Source organism: Podarcis filfolensis, assembly GCF_964270895.1.
Source record: "Podarcis filfolensis genome assembly, chromosome: 9".
Lineage (NCBI taxonomy): Eukaryota > Metazoa > Chordata > Lepidosauria > Squamata > Lacertidae > Podarcis > Podarcis filfolensis.
In genome coordinates this window covers 40,432,732-40,458,143 of record NC_139610.1, presented here as the reverse complement: position 1 = coordinate 40,458,143, position 25,412 = coordinate 40,432,732, and the positions used below count along the sequence as shown (strand labels likewise).

The following is a 25,412-nucleotide window of genomic DNA, read 5'->3' as shown; positions in this document are numbered from 1 at the left end:
TAATCATGGATCTCCTGTGAAGGGTCAAACTTCCATTGTGCAGAAGTGGCTTTATTTAGTATTTGTGTGGTGTGTGCATGTTAAGCAGTGGAAACAGCTTCCTTCCTCCCGGTTTCATTGTTAGACTCAAGTGCTGTTTATTTTGTGAAAATATTTTTGTTGTAGTTCTATTATCATAGCAATTGCTTTTAGGATGTGTTGCCTCTGTTCTTATTGCTGGTTTCTTTTCTTTCTCAGCAATCCACAATGTGAGAACAGAATAAATACATTATATTTTTCCTCTCTTGCTAATGCATCATCAGTTGGCTGCTAAACTCTTAACCTCTACCTGTTGCCCCTCCCCACAATATTATTTGCATTTCATATGTTCTTTGTGGATGGCCTTTGTATTGGTAGGTGGTGAATTTAAGTGCACCAATTAATTATAAAAGCCAACAGTCTTAAGTGGGCAGAAAATCTATATGGGTGTAATTGGCATGTCAGCATGGAATCTGAAACTGTACTTTGGAATATGATGGTTTGGCAGAATTGTTGCTTTTAGTGTGGGTGGGGGGAGCCAATGCAGTCCCTTTTTTCTTTCATTGTTGAGACAATACTCAGTCCTTACAGTTTTAAAATCATATTAGATCACATAAGGATGTAATGGGATATCTGGTTTTTATAGGAATTACGATAATATGTAGCTACACTTTGATAACTTTGTCATTATTATAGCATACATGTTTAAAAGGGAAGATAGTAATTCCAATTGCCTTCTAGCTTTCAGACAGGATTAAAATTTTTGTGTCTGCATATCTGTAAAGCGTTTCCATTTCAGCCATGTCTGTTGAACTATAAATAACTTGAATATGAGATTCTGGGAGCCTAGCTTTTATCCTGGGCCTGTCTTTTCCTATACTTCAGGTGAATATATCTCATTTCCATTATTCCAAAGGGAATCATTTTCCCAATGTCCACAACATTAAGAGTTTTTCTATCACTAGTTTTCACATTAGGTGTTTCTGTCTTGGGGAAAAGTTGATCGGTGGCTGCCATACTTTAGGAGAAGATGTTCTTGAAGGGAAATAGAAAATAAGCAATTGACTAATGCAATATCCTTTATCTGTCCAAATGAGAATGGATATTATGAATTATTAGGCCTATGCATAACCATCACTGACAATTTATATTTATCTTACCTAGTTAGGTAAGCTGGTTGAAGGTTGTTGTGGATGTGGACTGTGAAGTGTTATGAGCAGGTCCATGTGGCAGGTCCAGTTCGTAGGTCCATCACAAGTTATATTCACCAAAATCTTAACCAACCAGTAGCTTGGTTGCCCTCATATGACATATGCTTTTTTAGTTGTCTAACAAGTGTCAATGACTGTATCAATCACTTTGTTTGCATTGGTTAGAAAATATGTGAACTGCGAATGTAAAATGTTATTTTATCAGTGATTTAAGTCTGTTTTCTCCTAGCGATTTAAAATGCAGATGAGCTGAGTTTAGCATTGTGTGATCTACATTTTCTTAAAAAATTAGTGCAATCCTGAGCCAGATAAAACTGGCGGAAATGGTGCTGAATTCATAATACAGCCAAGCTCAATTCATAATATATTTGGATAATTATGAATGGTTCCGCTAGTTAAAGGATTTGAAAGTGTAGCTTTACGAAGCATAAAATTACACAAACTTGCTTCATGGGAAAATTTCAATTTAAGTTGAATTAAACGTAAATATTGTACTCTGTTTCATCTAGGTTCTTGATTTGAAATTTGTTTTTTCTTTCTTTTACAGATCTCTCAGCTGCCCAAAGAAAGTTTGCCCATTCACTGAGAGACTTTAAATTTGAGTTTATTGGTGATGCAGAAACAGATGATGAACGATGTATAGGTATGTTAATGAGGGGCAATGAGCATGTAATATTCTTTAGTTTTTCCTTTTTTTTATAGTATACGATGTGTCTTGATGTTTTTATTTCTGTTGCAGATGCATCCCTCCATGAATTCTCTAACTTTCTGAAAAATCTAGAAGAACAAAGAGAAATACTGGTAAGTTCTTGGTGGCATTGAGAAGTGAGATCAGCTCATGCTGCCCTTCTGGCCACTACTGAATATAGACAACATTGGGCTAGATGGGCTAGTGGTCTGACTCTGTACACAGCAGTTTCTTATCATTGAAGTGTTCTGTTTGGGGCAGTAATAGAAGACTCCATTTGAAACTGTTTTTAGCAGGCACTTTAGGAGAAGATGTTCTTCTCCTAAACTTTTGAATTCTTCAGAACACTAAGAATACACTTGGTTCTAGCTTTCGTTTTCTGTCACTGTATCAACCGGACTCCTCATTTTCATGGCACTTTCCACTGTTCTTCAGAACTTTCATACGAGGAAATTGCATGAACACACATGCAAAGGATCATCAGCTTTTTGGAATTAAAGGACACTTTTTTCAGTTTGAAAGTTGAAGGAATTAGTGCAGAAAACGAAATTCTTCATTACCTTTTTTGCTGTGAGTTTCTGCTTTCAGGGTGCTATAGCAAATATTTTGACTTTGCTGTGTATGTCACCTTAGTGCTGGCAGATGGAATAAAATGAGACTATATTTCATCTTGTCTATGTTTTCAGCTCACTGTACATTTTAGCAGTGCCAACATTCCACAGATGTTCCATTGAAACCAATGGAATGTTAGGCTATATAGCACCACACAACATTTGGATCCGGGCCAAAGCTATAAAAGTCTCTCTCAGATGTTTTTATTTTTTTAAAGTCCAAATTACAAAGTCTTCCCAGAGGAACTCCTCCAACTCTGGCCACTCTTTAACAGCTCGTTCTTCTTGCAACCTTAAAAAAAGGTGATGTAGAGTCTTCGGATTAGCTGCATCACTGATTTCTCTTTTTACAATCTGTTGAAGACACCGTAGGCTGATGTGAATTTTTATTGATTTTTCTGTGCCATAATGCATCTGTTCACAGATATTCCTCTTCAGTACAACATTCTGTGCATAGAATGCCTTGTAAAGCACCTGGTTTTGTGGTGTAAACTGGCCTTAAAACTATTACTGCCAAAATGTTTTGAAAACTTGAAGTATATGCCACAAATATGTCTTACTCTGAGTTGCTGCACAGAAGTATGTTAATGGAATTTGCTGGTAGAGTTCCTCAACATATAGCAGCCCTTTCTTTATTTACTGTCTTGCCATATAGAATGCCCAAAGTGACTAACAACAATAAAATTTATTTTGGTATATTGCCCTCCCTTCAACAGATTTCCAGAGTATGTTATAAAAAGTTAAAATAACAATAAAACTAAGCAACTTTAAAAGAACAACTGCTTAGTGTTATCTGTGATCGAAAGAAGTATGAAGGAAGAAACTGGAAATAAAGTTGGGGCAGCAAGAGCAATACTGAGCTCAGCATTGCAGTGCATTGCAGAACCTGAAAAAAAGATGGCAAGGAAAGTAAATGTTTGATTTTTTGACAGAAGTGGCAAAAAGCGGCGGGGCAAATTTGGTAGCAAGACAGTGGTGGAAGAGTAAATTTGCTTGCAGATGTGCAAGGGCAACTAGTGGGCTTCACAGGACACCGGCATCTGAGATTTACCACTATATGACAGAGCCTAACCTCCTTCTGGGCTTGTGCAGTTGAGAGAAGGAGTTTGGAAGGTTTTGTTTTCCATCAATATTGGCTTCTATAGTTTGAACCAGGGTTCGTGCGAACTCTGGTTAGTTTCAAAACAAGCCAGCTTCAAACCATGAGTTCTTCGTGTTCCCATTCTCTTTTCTCTCCCCCTTTCCCCTGTTTGCCAGAAAAGGCACTCAGTGACCTATTCAACATAGTCCCTTCAGGCATATGTATGAAAATATAGACTATTTTTTAAATTTAAAAGACCCGTTTCCTTCCTTAAGACCTCATTACAATAATATTCACAAATTCAAAAGCAGGTTGCTGATTAGGAAATATGTGCTTGTAGTGTTGACATCCTGCCTGTTCTCTTAGTTCGGTGAATGTGGAACATTTTATCAGTAGCCCATTTACTTTTTTTCTTAATGTTGTTTTTTTCCATAGGGATGTGAAATAAATGAGTCATTTTTTGAAAGAAAACATGGGGCTTTTAAAAAATTCCCACAAGCTATTATTGGGTATTTCTGATAAAACCACACTCTTCTGTAACTTGGTTAAATTCCCCAAGGCTGAAATTGAGAGAGATTTTTCTTTTGGTCACTTGGGGATATTTTGGATGGTGTCCAAAAATACAAGTCCAGCTGGTTAGGCATTACAAGTGTATTTGTTGATACTCTTAAAGGAATGCAATCGTTTTAATTAACAATTACAATTTGGAAAAACCTTTTTCTTTGTAGCTATGAAAATACTTTAGAAGAGTATCTTCTGTTAGATAATAAACTCAGTTACAACACTATTCCTATTTGACAATGTTTGACAAACAGACAGTGGTCAATAATTTAACATTCTACTTTCAGGGATGTGGGTGGCACTGTGGGTTAAACCACAGAGCCTAGGACTTGCCGATCAGAAGGTCGGCGGTTCGAATCTCCGCAACGGGGTGAGCTCCCGTTGCTCGGTCCCTGCTCCTGCCAACCTAGCAGTTCGAAAGCATGTCAAAGTGCAAGTAGATAAATAGGTACCGCTCCTGTGGGAAGGTAAACGGCGTTTCTGTGTGCAGCTCTGGTTCGCCAGAAGCGGCTTACTCATGCTGCCCACATGACCCGGAAGCTGTACGTCAGCTCCCTCGGCCAGTAAAGCGAGATGAGAGCCGCAACCCCAGAGTTGGCCACGACTGGACGTAATGGTCAGGGGTCCTTTTACCTTTACCTTAAGGCTTGGAAAAACCAGCTTAATCTAAGGAGGCTGTCTTTCACAATTGTACTATTGTGTACTGTTTCCTTACTTTCAGCTACTAAAAATAGTATTTGAAACCAAATGTATTTGCAACCAGTGAAAATTGTAAATATGTTACCCATCTGAATCTGTGTTCTCTTACTCAGACATATTTGTGTTTCCTTACAGGCTTCATTCTGGATGTAACACTGAACCATGGCTTAGCATGGGGTAGGCAGCATGGTCCTATTCAGATGTTCTGGATCACAACTCCCATAATCTCTTATCAGAGGCTATGTTGCCTAATGCTGATGCAAGTTGGAAGTCCACAACATCTGGAGTATACCACATTGCCTATCTCTACCTTAGCATTACGAAAAAGGAGTATTGGACTTGCACACAACCCTCCTCTTTTGGTATGGCTGTGAGCATGAGTTTGGAAGCTTTCGTTTACAGTTTAGATTAACCACAGCTTGTTGTGTTCTCTCAACAATTGTGGTTAATCTTAACTAGAAATCATGGTTTGAAGCTGTCTAGTTTCAACTCACTATCGTTAAGATTAGCCACAGTTTTAGGGTTCAGATGACAAATTAAACTGTATTTAATCTAAAATGCTAGTGGAAGCATCCGAACTCCTTTTTGCTCATTTGCTGAAGGGGGATCATGCAAGTCTTAGGGTTGTTGAAGTTCATGCTGTTAAATCTAAATCATGACTTAGCATTGTATCCAGTTAAAGCCATCACATGTAAAGGTGGTAGAGCAGGCAAGTCTCACGTGCTCATTCATGCTTTTTTGTATATTTCGTAATGTACCTTCCCCAATTTATAAAGATTGTGCTGAGTCTAATTTTCATGTCAAAATGTGCATGCTGGAGTTAGAAGTTTCATTGAACATTTCCATGAATAGCTAAGCAAATTGCACGAATCTTGAAAATACTTCTCCAACCTCTGCAAACTAATCATACTTTAGGCAGAACTCTGTAAATGCCTTGAAAGGCTGATACCTTTTACAGACTCGTTTTAGAGATTTATTTCATAAAAAGATGGGGAAGAAGATACTTCCCCTAGCTTTTGTGGGTGCATGTAGGGAAGGGGCTGTTACCAGTCATGTGGGATGGTGAAAGGCCTCATAGAAATAATATAAAGGCATATACCTAAACTTTAGCTCAGTCAGGTTGAGAAACTTTCCTAACTTCGATCAGACCAACTCAAATTTTGCACAGTCCTCTCTACTAAGGAACTTACATGTGACGTGTCTTGTGAGGCTATATTGGAAAGAGGGGTGGGTGCTTTCTAAACTGGAGACTTGGAAGTAAAAAACAGATTATATTTTGATGGGGTGCTTGAAAATGCTTTAGGTATGTTTTGACAACAACAAAAGGGAAAATGAAAAGGAATAAGACTTTTAAGTCCTCCTCTAAAAGATTGCTTTATCTATGTATAAGTTACTATAGTTCTGTGTATTTCATGCAGTAAGTAAATAAATAATTTTTTCAGCATCTGAGAAGCTTGTTTTCTCTGCTACAATAAATCATAAATTTTTTAAAAATGTGTTCCCTTTTTTTAAAAAAGAAAAAAATGTGCTAACCAACTAAAGGTCAGCTGTTCCTTTGCCAGTGGAATGAGTGCAAAATGTTCTTTCAGACTGGAACTCAGAGTAGTTAGTATGTGGGTCGTGGGAGACTCTTCGAAAAATGCCTTTAGAACAGACACCATGTTCTTAATATCTAGTCTGAAATGAGCCCAGAACAGTACTTTTTTCTTATATGGACAAATACTGAAGGTATTAATAATTTAGGCATCAAAGAACACATCCTTCTTCCACTGTAGCATATGAAAGCAAGTTTAGGCTTTTCATTCACTCTTGAAGGGTATGCATATTATCAACTTCCTGCATCCTATAGACTTTAAAATGGCAGTCATAATTTAGTATAATTTTCTGACTGTATGATAATACAGAAGTTAATATTCTTTCAATTGATATAGTTGAAGTTTTTTTTAAAAAAAGGACATTATTGGCTTTTTGTTTCCATTAAATCCTTTCTCTAGCTGTCTAGCATTCAACTTGCTTTGTACACGTGTATCTGGAGTTTCTGCTGAAGGAGGAAAGCAGAAATCCCCTACTAAAATGCATGCTGACTTTCAAACTTTGCTGGTGTAGTACATATACTATAGTTTGTGTGCATTGTGGTGCAATGGGTCAGTGTGTGTAGCTGTTAACCACAAGGTTGGTTGTTCAAGCCCACCTAGGAATGGCTGTGGGCAGGATTCCTGCATTGCAGAGGGTTGGGCAAGATGATATTCAGGGTCCTTTCCAACTCTACAATTCTATGATTCTATATACAAGGAAAGCAGAATTCTGAAAATGAGCCTGGTTGTGTATATGGGTCTAGTGCATGCATTCACCTTCATGCATCAGTACCCATAATGACCTTGGCACAGAAGGTGTGTACTCTGGCAAGACTCTTCCAACCCCTTTAACAAATATTTATGACTGATAAAACAATGTACACGTACAATTGGAGCTTTTTCTAATGTCAAAGTAGCTGTTGGCCTGAGAGAAAGGTTGACTTCGGCTTTGAAATTATGGAAACAGATCTACCATAATTCTGCAAATTGAAATATTTGTAAGTACACAGTGTAACCTTGTAAGACTAATATTTGGTTTTCTTCTTCCTTGGAAGGCCCTTAGTGTTACTGAAACTCTGATCAAACCTCTGGAAAGATTCAGAAAAGAGCAACTTGGAGCTGTAAAGGTTTGTTGGTAGCTTTTTGCTTTTGTAGTTAAATTTTTATTGTGTGTGTTAGTTTGGTAGGTAAAATTAGAGAACATTTAACTTTGAACAGATTGGGGAGTTTAAAAAAACAACCCTTTTGCAGGCCTAGCTCATAAAGAAGTAGGGGCAAAAATGTACCAAAAGCATATAGAAATAGGGGCCGTTTCCAATCTCCCAACACTAATTTTCAGTTCTTCTAGTTTCAGACGGGTATAAATAACAACTGGGAAAATTGATTTGTTTAAATAATGCTGTAGAAACCCAACACTGATGTACCACATGCACCTCCAAAGGGCTACAATTCAGCAGTAACTGATGAAGTCTACTTGATGCATTGCTATAGTGGTTTTACTTACTAATTTTAATGGATATATCATAAACCACCCTAGGATCTTAAGTAATGATGGGCATTTTAAAAATGGATTAAATAAATAAAAATACTCTTATCTTGTATGTTTAGGATCTTGGAACAGAATTACACATTTTTGCTTTATAAATTAATAAATGATAGTGTAGCACTTAAGATTACAAGATTCATTTCAGAATTGTTGAAGGGTTTGTATGTGTGCACACGCTTTATTTTTGCTTTTCATATTTTAAGCAGAGCAGCACTGGCCAAAATTGCAGAGGTTTCCCATGCAGAAAGTGAAAATGAATATGTTCCCTGTGCAAATGCGAGTTGCATGTAACCATGTATTCCATTTATAAGCATATTTGTACATTTGTGATGTGAAAAACAACTTGGCACGTTGCAACAATGGGCATGTTGCAAAAATAAATGGTAGCTTTGCTTAAAATAATGAAATAGTTGGATAACAAAACAAAAGCAAATGTGTTGTCATTTTTCACTGTTTAAATTTTCTTGTACTTTTAAAATTGTACTTACAGGAAGAAAAGAAGAAATTTGATAAAGAAACAGAAAAGAACTACAGTTTACTAGACAAGCATTTAAATATGTCAGCTAAGAAGAAAGAAACTCAGTTATTGGAGGTAATGCCTGTATTAACTTGTCAAAGATGTTTCCCCTCTTAAGTGAGAAAGTAAATATAATTTTCCTATTCGCTTACCTATCCACTTATTAGTTTACACATGTGGGTTTGTTTGTTTTTAAACTGCATGAGCACTTCAAACTGCAATGCACAGGCTAATCTAATGAACAATGTGGAATGAATCCTGGGTCATGGGTAGAAGTTTGTCCTTTTCGTCATTTGAAATACTTGGGTCATAATCAGGTGTGCTTAAGTCCACTGCGCAGTTTACTTAGATGCACTCAACTGTGTTGGATTGTGGTGGTCCGTGCAGAATATAGTTTGCATCAGTCTGAATAGGATGTGTGACTCTTTAAAGCACTGTTTCATTGTTTTTTATCCAGGCAGACTACCAAGTGGAGGTAAACCGAAAACATTTTTATGAACTGTCACTTGAATATGTGTGTAAGCTACAAGAGATACAAGAACGAAAGAAATTTGAATTTGTAGAACCTGTAAGTACTGTGGTGTAAAATATTCTTTGTGAAATAAATTTTAGGATGTAGTGAAGTATAATGGGTGTAGCAGAGAGCAAAACACGAAATCTGGTTAAACAGTGCAAGGCCCTGCACATGCTTTTTCTAAATCAGTGTAGCTCATTTTCTTTTTCATTTGCATGCTGATCTGATACATCCAATGTGTGGCCAAATAAGTTCTCCTTCACAGATTCACATAGTCATATTTAAGTTGCTTCTATCTGGCAATATCTATCACTGTTGCGATCTCTATGTGAATATCACAGCTTTGTGGACAGGACTGGTTGTGTAGCTATTAACACAAAGAAGTGAGTTAGTGTGTAATTGATGGGTGCTAAGGCTTGGAAAAGGGACGCGGATGGCGCTGTGGGTTAAACCACAGAGCCTAGGGCTTGCCGATCAGAAGGTCGGCGGTTCGAATCCCCGCGACGGGGTGAGCTCCTGTTGCTCGGTCCCAGCTCCTGCCAACCTAGCAGTTCGAAAGCATGTCAAAGTGCAAGTAGATAAATAGGTACCACTCTGGCAGGAAGGTAAACGGGGTTTCCGTGTGCTGCTCTGGTTTGCCAGAAGCGGCTTAGTCATGTTGGCCTCATGACCCAGAAGCTGTATGCCGGCTCCTTCGGCCAGTAAAGCGAGATGAGCCCCGCAACCCCAGAGTTGGCCACAACTGGACCTAATGGTCAGGGGTCCCTTTACCTTTACCTTAAGGCTTGGAAAAACCAGCTTAAGCTAAGGAGGCTGTCTTTCACAATTGTACTATTGTGTACTGTTTCCTTTTTGAGTTTTTTCTTGCTCAGGACATTTAGTTGTGTTCCGCATTATGAGTATTGAATATCTGTATGGATTTTGACATTAATTTTAAATATCTCAGTGCAATGCTGTGGAATTCTACTAATAACTAGTTATTCAACTTGTATTCATTGGGGCTTATTCCCAGGAATTTGGGAATAATAATAATTATTATTTGTATTTCAGGTCCTGTCATTTTTTCAAGGAATGTTCACCTTCTACCATCAGGGTTATGAGCTTGCCAAAGATTTTAATCACTACAAAATGGCTCTGCAGATTAATATCCAGAATGTAAGTGAAGGTACTCTTTTAATTTAAGCTTTTTATATTTAGTTTAAATGTCCTTCCACACAAGTTGTCCATGCTATTGCTTTTTTTTTTTTTGTATTTCTGAAAAGTGAGGCGAATAAGCTTTAGGGAATACAATGCCATCTTCAGGCTAAAAGGCTGAATGACTTGTTAAGCCTCCGTACAGTAACATGATTCAGTGTTTCTTCCAGCTATTTTATGCTGAACTTGTGAAAAAATAATTTCCTCTTTTGACTTACATGCTGTATACATGAAAATTGCTCATTTAGACTTTTTTTAAAAAAAAATCATTAATTTTATTTGTACGCTGCTTTTCTCCCCAAAAATCATGCTCAAAGTGACTTAAAGCAAAGAAGGAAGGATACATTTAAAACAAACAGTACACAAACAGTTTCATAGTAACATAGCAAAACAATAACACAGTAATAATTTCATAATAACATAGCAACGCAAAAATATAATAACACACAAAAAGCCACATTTCAATACTATAAATAGAACAAGATTACTTAAACAGCATGCAGCACCCAGTAGCAAAAATAACAAGGGAGTGTCACTATTTCACTTTAGTCCTAGAAACAACCCTACCATGATGTTGCTCACAGTCCCCTCTTCCTGCAGAAGCTTCTTACAGGGCTTCCAAGTACAAAAGGTGGGGTAGCTGGAAACACCTTTCCTGTGATGATATTATAACATGATGCATGCAGAATTATTTGAAATGTGAACTTTTGACAGTTCTCTGTATTGTATGGTTTGTGGTGACTTTGCTGAAGGTAGTAACCACAACTGTACGTTTCATCCTTTTTAAGGGCAATCCATTCATTATGTACTATAATAAAATGTAACTTTATGTAATATAAATCCACTTGTTTGTCCTTGTTTTTACCAACCCTAAATGTCTGCGCCCACTTAACAAAATTGCAATATAATGTTATTGGGATAAAGGGCTTGATCCAGTGGGACTTAGTAGTAGGTAAAGCTGCTACCAATTGTGCACACTGCCTTTCTCAACCGTGGGTCCCCAGATGTTGTTGGAATACAACTCCTATCAGCCCCAGCCACCACATGCTAAATGGTCAGGGATGGCAAACGTTAGGGGACCCAAGAAGAGGAAAGCCTGGTCTACCGTATATTATATGAGCAACGAGGATCAGTTTCTGAAAGGGCTATTGGTCATTCCATCATTTGTTCCCCCTGCCCCTTGAAACAAGCCAACAGAGTCTTTAGGCACCACCTGCCGTTTTGCCAAACTTTCTTCTTGAAGCTTAATGTAGCTTTGCTTTTAAATCTTCTCTTGCTCATAAAAAACAATAGAAACCTTCAATTAGTTTTTAGGGATGTCAGACACCCAAGAGGCATGTTAATCACCCTGGCTCTTTTGGTTTTTTAAATAGGGATACTCCGTTTACCATTTTCACTCGTAAAACCCTTTTCTAAAATCTTCTCTTATATAGACAAGAAATCGTTTTGAAGGGACAAGATCAGAAGTCGAAGATCTCATGAACAAAATCAAGCGAAATCCCCTGGAGCATAAAAGAGCAAACCAATTTGCAAAGGAAGGCTACCTTTATGTGCAGGAGAAAAGTAAGATACTTGCTTACTTTTGTGATGGGAGTTTTTGAAACTAATTGTGAAGGTTGCTCAGGGTGACCATACATTTGATGCTCAGGGGAAAGGATTTGGAGTTGCCTTTTATTTTCTGTCAGTTGATAAGTATGTCTAGGCTTTGGGAGGGAAATCTCTGATGTTTAGTAATTGTTGTAATTTTGCTTTTTAAAGTGTGCTGTGATTTTACATATGGATTAGATAAGATTAAATGCATTGTAAGTCACTTGAAGACATTTTAGTGTTACAAGTGACTAACAAGTTTAATAAATAATAATTTACTTTATTCACCCTGAGATCTTCTGATGAAGGATAGCATGCAAATAACAAGTGATAACTATAGTAATCATTTTGACGCTCAGCTTACATTTGGGGATTTTACCTTAGGTTACTACTGATTCCCGCCCCCCCCCCCCAAGCTGTTCACCTATAGTTCCTTAGGATCCACAACAGTCAGGAGTAAAGTTAACATTGTTTTGTGCGCACATTTCTTATTTTAATTCTGTAGGTTTTCCATGCTATCTCTTTGTCCTTTGTAATTTAAGAGCTGTAATATGCTATAAGAAGTTGCCATAAGTTTTGCTGTTGAGCACTTTGAACAAATGCTGAAATAGTTAGGTCAGTGCAGGTGACCATGCTTGGGTATAATATGATCATACAGTCCAGTTCCTGGTAGCAAACTCGCTGCCTTGTTTTGAACCATTGGCAGTTTCATACCATTTTCAAAGGTAGCCCCACATACAACATATTGTACTGATCCAACCGTATAGACTACCACTGTGATTTTTTAAAAAATGAAATTGCTGAATGCAAGTTTTTTTTTTTTAAAAAAAGCAAATAGGAACTACAAATGTGCAATAGGAAATGTATTTAAGAAAATTACGAATGTTAGTTTTAGGTTTAAGTTTCAGAACAATGGGTATCCAAAGAACTGTGAGCAAAAAAACGAGCTCCTTGAGTTCTGCAGCTCATGCAGTTTTGCATGCAATGCGTTATTGTAAGATGTAGAACAGTGCCTGTTAAGTTGTGGGTGAACATATCAGACGACACAGCGATTCTTCAGACAGCTCTTGTTTATTCACGGGCCAGAACAGAACTGAACTGAAGGGTTCAGCCAGCCTGTTTATATAGAGCTCCAGTACAACGTAACTGTAACAACTTTCTGTAACTATCCAATCACTGAGTGTCACTTTCGATCCCTTATTTGCATATGTGGACCTGAACTATCTACTGTATCCCCCTGCTGGCCCAGAGTGAGAACTTCAGTACATAACAGTACCCTTTGGGAGTGGAAGATGCCTTCCATATATGAAAGGGCACCCTTGGGATCCAACCAAACGATCGCACAGTGTTTTTTTTTACCACTGCAGCCCACTGCAACCCCTTTAGAAACACTCCCACTTTTATAAGTCTCTGCCCATATTTCTCCAGATCTGCTATTCTTACTTCTCACTATTGATCTTTGTTTTTATTCATTCCCTTCTCTAAAAGCAGATGGGTGAAGGATAACTCATAAGATTTTGCAGAGATCTTTTCAGTACAAAAGTTTGTAAAATAGATTCAGATCAGAAATGTATGTAAATGGAAAAGTATGTATGTTTAAATACTTCTAAAGCTAAGCATTTCTGTGTTGTTGAAGGACCTGCACCATTTGGGTCCAGCTGGGTAAAACATTACTGCATGTACAAGAAGGACACTAAGAAGTTTACAATGATACCCTTTGAGCACAGGTCAGGAGGAAAGATTGTGAGTACATTTCACATTTCATTGTACTTCATGCCCTGTATCTAAATGAGAGTATGAGAGATAAGGCATGCTCTATAGTTCTTCTCTGTGTAGTTGACATTTTTTGTTTTAAGTATAGTAAGGTGCTATAATGAAATGATAAGAATTCTGGAAAAGTTCTAGGGTTGGGTTGTCAAGAGCAGAGGAGATGCTATCCCAAAATGTTCTTATTTTATCTTCAATATTGCATTAATGCTAAAGGGATTAAAGTTTAGTTTGAGAATAACTAGCTAGGGGAATGCGAAAAAGTACATTCATCTGAAAATTTTTTTAGTAGCTTCATGTTTACTTTATTTTGTAGGCTTTCTGTGTCTGTAATATCTGGAACCTTTCAATAAATTCAAAAATTCAGATTATGGCAATACGTTCATAGGCCAGCCAAAATATCATGAAATATCTTGAAAGCTTTTGAGTTCTACAGAACTCTTCATCAGGCTATATAGTAAACAGGGTAGAGGGAAAGGAAAAAGTTGTCTTATGGTGAAGCTATGGAGTCTGCATCTGGTCACAGTCTTAAGACACCATGTGTGATAATAATAGGAGTAGCAGACAATCAAATGAGGGTCTGCAGGCATCAGGTTGTACTTAGGGCTGCTGGGAAGAAAGAACATACAGTGGTTGATTTCCCCCATATTTGAAACCGTAAACCAAGCACACCTGGTGTATCACTTAGTAGAGCCTCATTTGAATGTCTACTACCTTGTGCCTTGTACCACCTTAAGACTGTGACCGGATGCAAACTCCATGGGTTGTATCCAGTGAACTTGCAAAAATTATATAACAGAATTTTCCCTGCCTCTTCACTCTTCATGCCCCCTCCACACAGCTCTAAATGGTTAGGGGGATCCCCAGAAAAGATCTATGAGTGCATAAGGGAGAAGTCCTTTCATTAATGAAAGAACTTTGTTGGATACAACCACATGACTCTCCATGGCCTTCTGATAGCAACAGTCTTTCTTTCTGTGCCTAGTATTCCAAAGGCTTACAGTACTTGTAAGAAACTTCTGAAGATGCCCCTCTCTCATTCTCATTCCATAGCTCAGGGTAGGGTGACATATGTGTCAGCTAGATCACCCTCACATCTGCTCAGGGTAGGGGATCCCAGGCTGGGGGCCAATTGTGGCCCTCTAGGTAGGACTCTTATCTGATCCTCAAAACTGTCTCCAGGCCATACCCCTCGACAGTCCTATTCTGTACCCAAGTGTGTTTGCCTGGTTGCAACTCTAATTGGCCCATCAACACTTGCATATGCCCCTGGGTAAAACACTAAAAAGGGAATGCAGCCCTTGGTCTAAAAAGTGTTACCCAACCATGATATACTTACAGACAACCCAAGTTGGAAGTTCAATAGTGCATTTTGTGTGTGTGTAAAGCATGTTTGAGTCCAAGAGGTCATCAGTACTGAAGAAGACTTACATAAGGAAACTGAATGACAAGAATAAGTAAATTTCTGTGCACATCAGAATCTAGAAATTGCAGTGTTAAATAAACACATGCTACCTGATTTAAGATTTTTCCTTACGTTTTTAATAATGCCTCCTATATTAAAGGTGTCATATAATGAAATTTTTCAGGGTGAGCTGGAAGTCCTTCTCCTTAAGTACTGTACCAAAAGGAATACTGATACTATAGATAGGCGGTTCTGTTTTGACATGGAAGCACTAGATCGGTAAGTTGGTCAGGTAAATATTAATATTATGTTCCCATAGAATGCATTTAATCTCAAGCTTTTCAAATGCACAGAAGTTATGGCTACCAACTAGGAAAAAATGATAGCTGTCCAGTGAGCATTTCTAGGCTCCAAGGAATTTTTCACGGTCCATAAGATTGTCAGCAATTTGATGGCATATTTCTTTCTTTAATGACCTGGTGTTGATTCCCTTTTTCATGCTGAGCTGGGCAAAGAGGTTTCAACCTTTCTGCAAACCCCAGTGTGATTGGAGATGATAATATCACCCCTGTTCATTAACAAGACAAAGCTGAGGAAGTAGGCTGGGAGGCACCTTCTGTGTATTTGTTTTTGTGTGAGCAAGAGAGACATGTGTCTTGTGTAGCAGTGAGTGCAAATTGCCTATGGCAACTTTGGGCATACAGTCGTACCTTGAAACAGAATCCTGCAGATTGGCTGCAGGATTGGCTGCAGGAAGCTCCTGCAGCCAATCAGAAGCCCCGTTGGATGTTCAGTTTCCAAAAGAACGTTCAAAAACTGGAACAGTCACTTCCAGTTTTCGATCGTTCGGGAGCCGAAACGTTCGACCTACTTGCTTTGACCATACCTAGTGCTGGCATGAAGCCCTCAGTGCCTCCCCACTCCCTAAATAGACATACCAGTTTTATGGCAGTAAAGGACAGCTGAATTCATTTATTCCAGTTTTTGCGTATTTGTGTTTTGGGTTTGTGAATACGAGTGTGGAATCTCTGTGAAAAAGACTTACTTGAACCATAACACCAAACGAGTTTAAAGCATGCCACTCCTGCATGCCTGCTCACCTTTTCACCCGGTTCACCTTGTAGCAACTTACATATTTATTTAGAAAGTTTATAGGCTGCTCTTTAGCAAGAAAGCTATAAAATCACAATAAAACATGTAGCTGCATCACCCAGCCATAAAATAAAATGCCAGCACAAAACCACGTCACTACAACAAACAGTGAAAAAGGCCTGGGCTAGTAAAAAAAAACACCCCAAAATGGTGCAATTCTGGGAGGGGAATTCAAAAAATGGGGTGCTTCAACAGAGGAGGCCCTTAAAGCAGTCACCATCCAGTTCATGGGCAGGATCTAAGAGCAAGGCCCAACAAGTCTGATCTTAATGCGCAGATTGCATTTATGCAGGAAGAGGCAGTCTTCAAGTAACCAGATCCTGAGCTGTTTAAAGATCAGAACCATAATTATGAATTGCATTCAAAAATGGTCAGGAAGTCTACTGTAACTCTCTAAGAACTAAAGTTGTGTTCTATGTCTAGTCCCACTTAATAACCAACTGTGTTGCAGTATTTTGCACTAACAGTTGTTTCCAGATAGCCTGTAAAGGCAGCCCTATACTCATTGTAGCAGCGTAAAAATGAAGTCCAGGATTTCTAATAAGTTTGTGTAAAATGTGATCAAAGGCTGCTCATTTGATCTTAAGCACTTTTTGAACTAAATTTAAACAAGTAAAACAGATTCTTTCTTGTGCCCCTGATCGACATAGAACCTAACACTAATGCAACTAGAAATAATACTGCATAACAATTTTATGATCTATTGTCCTGCCTGTTCCCCAATCCTTTTTGCTTTGATTATTGTATCTTCCCTTTAATACTTCTTTTAAAATAAGGGTTATAGTGGACTATATTACATGGCAGCTTCAAAGATATTTGATGGTTTCAAACATGCCCATATTGCTTTTGTAGAGTGCCTATGATAATAATTTAGAAGGATTATTAATGTTCATTAGAGATTTAAAAAAATTAATTATTTACCTTCATTTGTGCTTTGGTAGACCTGGTATGCCTGTTACCATGCAAGCATTCTCAGAAGAGGACAGAAACCAGTGGTTCGAAGCCTTAGATGGAAAAGAAGCTGTAAGAACAAAACTATGATTTTGTTGTTGTTGTTGTTGTTGTGATGGCAAAATATTACTACATAGGCCAACTTCCTGTTTCTTTATGCTGTTAATATAGGTTGAGCATTGTCACAGCAACCTGGTTTGCACATCACATTAAAATCTAGTTAAAATAAAGCTGTGGTTTAATGTGAATTCACAGACAAGACAGAATCTGGCTGATCATGATGTCCAAACCTGGATTTGTGCTTTGTTTCTCTGCAAACAAACCACAAGCCCAGGTTTGGAATCACAACAAGCCAGACTTTGTCCTGTTCCCTGGTGAGGAAGTAGCAAGACTGGGGAAGGAATGGAGTTTGAACTTCTCAATGGTGTGCTCCAGTAACCTTAAGCCATAGTTTGCTTGTTTTTTTTTAACTATGGTTAATGCAGTGGTTCTCAAAGGGTGTGACATGCCACACTGATGTGGCAGGAGAGGATGGCAACTGTGTCAGAAAGTTCCAAGGATAATTAGTATTTTTGGGAATGATTTGTCTTTCTTATGTAGCTGCATTGTTTTATACTCTCTTGATGACTCCTAATCGTATTATAAAATAGTTGTGTTCTATGTTTTAAATTAAGCACTGCTAGATGTTGTTTCTTTTTGTTTTCCAATGTATTTCTTATCGATAAAAAAATCAGCGTCATGTGAGCAAATTTTTATTCTGAAAGTGTGGCCCAAAGAAAAAAGTTTGAGAATCACTGGTTTAATTTGACATGTGAATCAGGCCAGCATGGACTGTAAGTGCTGGGTTGTCTGATCCTTAACTTCCAGTACTGATGCACCATAATTTTTTCTTGGCTATGATGGAACAGCCCACTTCCCCTGTTTAGCAGGGAAGATATTGATTATTTTTTCTCACCCCCCCCCCCAAAAAAGGCTGCATTTGAGTGTACATAATTTTTTTTCTTTCTCTCTTTGTCAGGTGTTTCTCAATTTGAACAGGGCTAACATAAAAAGAGAAGGAAGTAAGTACTTGTCTTCAGTTGTAATTTTGTTAAAAATAACCTTGGTTTTGAAGAAGCAACAGTTATAAGTTTGAGTAGGCTTAATTTTGCATTTCTTCCCATTGTTAGTCTTTATATTGTTGTAAGGGAAGTGTACTATAGACCTGAGATATTTTCAAACTGTTTCTCCTTCTAGGTGCACAGTTGGATAAGCTTGGGTTCACAATTCTGAGAAGATGCATAAGTGCTGTTGAAACAAGAGGTAATGACAAACTCAGTTCAAGGGTGCGTTTCATGAAGGTTTATTGGCTGAGCTGAGACGCAGAGAGTGACTGTCAGAGCTTTAATAGGGATTCTATTACGAGAGGGAAAGGACATTTCCGCACAACAGTGCTAGAAGACAAATGACAATACATTTTGGGGGGAATGGGTGTGAGTTTTACAGCATTTGTCTTAATGGATCATAGTATTCATATACCTTGGAATAGTCCTTACAAGAACTATGCACTGGCTCCAAAATTAGAAACGAGAGGAAAAAACTGATAGGATCTGAAGCCAAGGTTTGTTCTTGGCTTACCAGCTATGATTTATTTTAACAGAACAAACGATGACCCCCCAGTTCAGATGCAACACTAAGCCAACATTTGCAGTTTGTTACTCCCCCTCGCTAGTGAGGAGCCCATAGTGGCAGCAGCTGAGCATTCATGGTAACCATTAGCCATGACTTACCATGAAATGTGAGTACAGCTAGTGAATTCATCGCTAAACTGAGAACTTGCCAGTTCACAGCTCATGCAGTTAACTGCCATGGTACTGCCGCTCTTTGTAAAGGTGTGTGCGGTTTTTCACAAGGCTTCAGTCAAAATTAGAAAATATTTGAAAAACTTGAATGCGAGCCATCTTTATGCTGTGCTACTTTTTAGTGCTGTTAATAATAATAATAATAATAATAGTAATAGAACTTGGAGCTTTGTTCTTCATCTGCTTCTTACAAAGTAATGACTGTTCAGGATATATCTTCTAAATAAATTCTTACTGCAGGCTTTTTTTATAAAAAAAAACAACAAAAAACCTAAGGTTTTATTCCCAGATGTAGCAGCTTTGTTGTGATGGAATACATGTGTGTGTGTGTGTGTGTGTGTGTGTGTGTGTGTGTATGTGTATAACAGTTGTGTCTGCATATATTCTGATTATGGTTGCCAAATCGCAACCTGGAGATTCGCTCTTGAAATCCACTGGGAGGGGATACAGTGGGAGGGGATGCAGATAGCGGTCTCTGTTACTTGGAATCATGCATCAGAAAACTTAATATTTATTTGGGGCTTAGTTAAACTAACATTTCATGTGGCTTTACTGTCATTCTACTTTGCCATAGCTCTTGTCAATGCACCACCAATTTACATTTGAAGATGGTACAGAAGCACTAAATAGGATTTCTACATACCTAATGGAATATTAAGTTGACAAGCCTAACCAGGCAGCTCTTTGGGCAACAGCAGGATAATTTTTAAGTGTTAATCCTGCGTTTTTTAGATTATGTGGATCAGACCTTCTTACTTAAACATTTCTCTTTAACTGCAGAAGCAAGCATTAACTTGAATTCAGTTATAAGAGCAAGGTATAATTAAAAAGTATTAAGTCAATTTGAGATCTGCATTAAATATTTCAGATACCTAGTCTTAACTTGGGGCCCAGTGAATCAATGTGAGATTGATTTATTTCACTGTACTTTTTGACATGCACTGTATATCTCATCACCTTTCCTTCATGAGGCTGCAGTATCTTCTGACCCTTTGAAATACTATAAGGGCATGATTAGTTAGACAGATTAATTCCTCTTATTTGGATTTTCCAATAACTTATCCAGATCAATTTTCAAGGGGGTGGGGAGCTTCAGTAACCATTGATCTAGTATATAGTATGACGTGGCTTAACATCCGTAGGACACAACTATCACTTACCCTTAAGTATCCAACACAGAACAGCTTCATAAGAATTCCATACTGATTTATGTTATGTTTTAACGTAGTGAATAGTAGCAGTGGTAAAAGACATTGTTTATGCAGCTCAGACTTACCTGTATCCACGTTCATTGTATATCTTATATGTTTGGTGTACATTTTTCTTTCCTCCTTTTTAGAATTCATTAAGTTTCTCTGACAAACATCTAGTATGCATTTTGTGAAGATAGAGGGCAGCAGTAAGCTGTCATTCTTTGTATTTCTGTAGCAAATGTATATTTGCTTCATTTGTGAGAAACTGGGGGGAAAGTTCCCGATGGAGAAAAAACGCGATTTATCCAGCAGATAGGTGATCTTTTATGCAATGAATCATAAAAACCTTAAAGAATAGTTTTGCAGGAGTACTGTGGATGCCAGTCACATAAACATTTTGCTCTTCAAAATGTGCTTGTAGTATATTTAACTTTACTGTCACAAACTAATGCTCTTTTAAAAAAATAAATATACTACAGGTTTGCTGTGGTATCAGTGAAATGTTTTTTTTTTTGATCCTCTAAATAAATATTAGAATATTCATATGTAAGCCTTTTGCCTCAAAGTTGCTAGTGGTGCTTTGGAGATACAAGATAATAAAAGACCTCAGGCATATCTGTTAGGGAGGAGAATTTACAGCGGAGTCCACCAAATAAATGCTAAGGATTGTCACATTTTCACCAACCCTGCACCTTTGCTTTTACAGCAGTCTGAAACAGAGAAATTTATTAGGTGAAGGTTTTCATCATACATAAAGACTGGTTTTAAAAAGAAGAAAGTGATAACTCCTACAAGTTGTAAGTGTGGTATTGAAGCGGGAAAGAAGGGTGCTACTGACCCTACTCTGTATTATACAACCCTCAAGGAGACTTGTACAGAGTTGCATCAATGGCCATGGATTTGTTTTCTCAATGTTAGAAATACCCTGTTTCCAAAGAATGCTACTAGTAGCTGAACAAAAAATGTGCTGTCTTTTATACTAAGTTTCCTACTAATATTTCTGGCTGAGATAAAGTCAGCAACTGGTTCTTACAGCATCCCCAATTTTTTGAAAGTAAGTTACCTTGTGATTAAGGTTCTTTTATTGCTGGAATAGATATGATAGATTCTCCCAATGCCTTTTCCTTTAGGTAAGTGGGGGAGGTGGCAAGGGACACAATTTGACTGGGGGTGTGGTGCTTGTGGGTATTAATTCCCCCATGCTGTTTCTCAATAGAAATCACCCCCCCCAGCTGCTACAAGGTAGGTACACGTAGTGTACCTGCCTTCTATACCACCAGCCAACGATCTTAAGGGACCATTTCTATTGGGCTATAGTATGGTAAGAAAGGGTTAAAAATCCCCCCACCCCACCAATTAACATGGCCCTTCATGCAATTTTGGTGGATTTTTCAGCTGCTATAGTCAAAGAAAAATATGTTGGGAAAGTCCTACATCTGTTTCTGTGTTTGGCTTTAATATTCAGCATATTAGGGAAGATATTTAATAGCTGCCATCAGATACTCTTAGAAAATGTATTGTGTTTTCAGACAGTACCAAATTATTGTGCCAGGTAATCATGTGAGGAGGAATTAAAGAACCTTTTAATGAGGGTGAAAGAGGAGAGCGCAAAATATGGTCTGAAGCTCAACATCAAAAAAACTAAGATCATGGCCACTGGTCCCATCACCTTCTGGCAAATAGAAGGGGAAGAAATGGAGGCAGTGAGAGATTTTACTTTCTTGGGCTCCATGATCACTGCAGATGGTGACAGCAGTCACAAAATTAAAAGACGCCTGCTCCTTGGGAGAAAAGCAATGACAAACCTAGACAGCATCTTAAAAAGCAGAGACATCACCTTGCTGACAAAGGTCCATATAGTTAAAGCTATGGTTTTCCCAGTAGTGATGTATGGAAGTGAGAGCTGGACCATAAAGAAGGCTGATCGCCGAAGAATTGATGCTTTTGAATTATGGTGCTGGAGGAGACTCTTGAGAGTCCCATGGACTGCAAGAAGATCAAACCTATTCATTCTTAAGGAAATCAGCCCTGAGTGCTCACTGGAAGGACAGATCTTGAAGCTGAGGCTCCAGTACTTTGGCCACCTTGTGAGAAGAGAAGACTCCCTGGAAAAGACCCTGATGTTGGGAAAGATGGAGGGCACAAGGAGAAGGGGACGACAGAGGACGAGATGCTTGGACAGTGTTCTCAAACCTACTGGCATGAGTTTGACCAAACTGTGGGAGGCAGTGGAAGACAGGAGTGCCTGGCATGCTCTGGTCCATGGGGTCACAAAGAGTTGGACACGACTAAACGACTAAACAACAACAACAAAATCATGTATATTTTTTCCAAAAAAAATTATCATTCATTATTATGCCTTACCTATTGTAATTAATGGTTGAGGGGCAGCCATCTAACCAATTATATAGTTACCTATTTAGAGTTTTCATTATGACTATTGTGATATGGTTCTATAGTAGTGCATGTTCATATGGTTCTTCAGGCTTGGCCTGGATCCTTATTGTGGTATCCACTGAAGTCACCAGTTTCTTGAGTCAGCATACTTGTTCTTAATGTCTGTAATGTTAGCAACTCAGAAAATCAATACACAATCAGAGCTGCAACTTTTGAGACGTACACAAACAATAAGCTGAATTGGTTGTCAAGAATGTTTTCAACTCTTTGAGATTCTTACTGTGCAGTTTTGTAGCATTAAACCTAGTGATGTAGCAGGCTCTGTATCAGCATCTAACTTTCCCTTATGAATTAAAAAAAGTTTTGGGATGCAAATGACATGAAAAAGTGAAATATCTTCCTTTACCTCATGGTTTCCCTCCTTTATTTTATTAAATTTTAAACTGCCCTTGAGATCTGAGTTGAAGAATTACACTTTCCTAACTGTTTACAGGCGTGCAGAACCTATGGGCAACATGCTGTTGGTGAACTACAACTCCCACCATTCCTGGCCATTGGCCATGCTTGCTGGGCTGGCGGGAGTTGTAGTTCAGCAACATCTGGACAGTCAAAGATCCCTCACCCCTGATTTACACTATGTAATGCCATCAAATTTTTGATTAAATCTCAAGTTCTGCTTTGTGGTTTCATTATCACTTGGATTTATGACAGGAGCTGTATGCACACTACTGAGGGCTCATGAGCCAGTCATGGGCTTGGGGATCCTATAAAAGCCAGCCTGTTTTATTAAACTAATAGTACTAAGAGGAATGAGAGTGAGTATTCTGCAATGTAACCAAAATTCTGTCCAGGTTTCTGGGGTATGACATCTTGTAGACTTTACTTTGGAAGTCATAGCTATGTGGATTTGGTTCATTTGACAAAGGTATGTTGATGAGCATATGTGTAGCAAGTGACAAACAGTTTCAAGAGTTCATCTATAAAATGCAGGCTTAGGAATGGAGGTGGTAGGACTTGTATGATACTGCCCTGCACTGTGATAACTCCATTCCCCTAGATGGGGATGCTCAGAACTTTGCATAAGTAACATTGATTAACAAAATCAGAGTCTGAAAGTGATCAATAATATGTACAAAAACATCTTGAAAGTACAAATAGCCTAGATTTCCAGTTTCTGTCTCTGGACTTCAGAGAAGGCTATTCATAATTGCTGCATAGAAATTGCAATTGTTCCATTACTCAGTCCTGCTTTGTTCTTTGGGCAGTTCATGCTGGATATACTAGGAAGAGGAATGTGATGGTATAAATTATACAAGTACTTGTACAAAGTATCGTGTGTGTGTGTGTGTGTGTGAGAGAGAGAGAGAGAGAGAGAGAGAGAGAGAGAGAGAGATTGATTTTCTACTGATTGAAAAGTGGTTATTGTGGTTTTGGTACACCCAATCATATCAGTGATAAAACAATGTTTAATGGGGGGGAAATGTAGTTTGATCCTACTCTTGTCTTCAGAATGTATCTACATAGTTAAAAGTACTTCCAGTTAAATCCTTCTGGGCTTTGTGTTACATAATAATTTTCATGAAGGCATCAGACATACTTGTAGATGAATATTTACACATGCCTCAGGCTTTTTATTCATATATGGGTGGTCGGTTTGCCACAAGTTTTGTTAGTACTGAAGTGACAGGAAGACAAATCCCACAGAAATTACTATTTTCTGTTAAAGTAGGCACTTTATAGTTAAGAGATGCCTGTTTCCTTGCTACTGGTATCCTTCTCTTTCCTTCTTGAATCTTCCCCCATTTTCCTTTTGTCACCTGGTTTTGTGGGTGAGAATTCCAGCTCAGCTGGTGGCAGATTTGGAATGCATGTTGAGAGAGAGCTGGTATGTTATATCTTTAGCCATGTTATGGGAAACAATGTGGTGTTAGCAGTTGGTGAACAGTGAGCCAAATCTGACCCAAAGCCTGACAATTGTTGACCACTGCCTTGTTCTTAGGAGCTTTCTCTGAATTGGTTATTTTGCTGTGTGCTGTAACTGAGGACAAATTACCCATACGTTACAGCCTAGACCATCCAGAGAGAAAGGCGTTGAACATATGAAAATGTTTTCAGTGATGCATGTGTATGAGTGATGTTCCTGTTTAGAGACTCCAAAGCTGCCGCAGTCCCTCAACTTACCATATCCATGAAATGAAATCTCAGTGTCTTTTCAGGACTTTTAAATTAAGGTGTGCATTCCTCTTACTCAAGATTAAAAAAATTAATTCTCAATAGTTGTGTAAATAAATATAATAAGTCTAAAGCATGTTTGCCACTTACCTTCTCTTTCCTAGGTGTCTTCCATCCTTTTTATAGAAGTTATGATAATGAATGCATTTTTGAGATTGATTGTTCAGGAGACATTTTAAAGCTTACCTTTCTAATGCCTTTGGGTTATGCTTTTGTATCCCCACCAGGTATAAATGACCAAGGACTGTACAGAGTTGTGGGGGTGAGTTCAAGGGTCCAGAGACTTCTGAATTTGTTGATGGGTATGCCTCTTATTTTTATATCCACCTTTTCTGTCCTCTTCTGCCATGCCATACTCAGCCCGTTTGTACTGGATAAAAACTTACGGAAGGATTAAAGTGAATAGCATTTCGGTTTCTAGAATCTTGGTCCCTAATATGTTTAGGATACTGTTTTGGATAAATCATAGATGGCACATAAACTAATTCTTAAAGTAGATCAAAGGAGCTTGTAGCTTCATATCCAGAGGAAAAGTGATATAATGTGTGATAGAAGATTGACTATAATTGAGAGTAAATGAATGAATTATTTCAGATTAAATTTCGTAGCTGAATATTGTTGCACATCTATTAAGTGCCCACCTTATATGTTAATATCCTTTCTTATTTTGATT

General features: G+C 38.1%; 1 protein-coding gene across 2 annotated transcripts in view; it reads left to right on the top strand.

Moving 5' to 3' along the window:
- ARHGAP10 (Rho GTPase activating protein 10) overlaps nucleotides 1–25,412 on the top strand; it is a 102,569-nt gene that overhangs the window by 30,648 nt on the left and 46,509 nt on the right. For both annotated transcript variants that reach the window (XM_083631149.1, XM_083631150.1), the window contains exons 2-14: nucleotides 1,777–1,872; nucleotides 1,969–2,030; nucleotides 7,499–7,570; nucleotides 8,480–8,581; nucleotides 8,964–9,074; nucleotides 10,071–10,175; nucleotides 11,648–11,777; nucleotides 13,438–13,544; nucleotides 15,158–15,252; nucleotides 17,067–17,148; nucleotides 18,095–18,137; nucleotides 18,313–18,378; nucleotides 24,967–25,041. In XM_083631149.1, coding sequence (XP_083487275.1) covers nucleotides 1,777–1,872; nucleotides 1,969–2,030; nucleotides 7,499–7,570; nucleotides 8,480–8,581; nucleotides 8,964–9,074; nucleotides 10,071–10,175; nucleotides 11,648–11,777; nucleotides 13,438–13,544; nucleotides 15,158–15,252; nucleotides 17,067–17,148; nucleotides 18,095–18,137; nucleotides 18,313–18,378; nucleotides 24,967–25,041 — 1,146 coding nt within the window. The remainder of the gene's footprint in view (nucleotides 1–1,776; nucleotides 1,873–1,968; nucleotides 2,031–7,498; nucleotides 7,571–8,479; nucleotides 8,582–8,963; nucleotides 9,075–10,070; nucleotides 10,176–11,647; nucleotides 11,778–13,437; nucleotides 13,545–15,157; nucleotides 15,253–17,066; nucleotides 17,149–18,094; nucleotides 18,138–18,312; nucleotides 18,379–24,966; nucleotides 25,042–25,412) is intronic.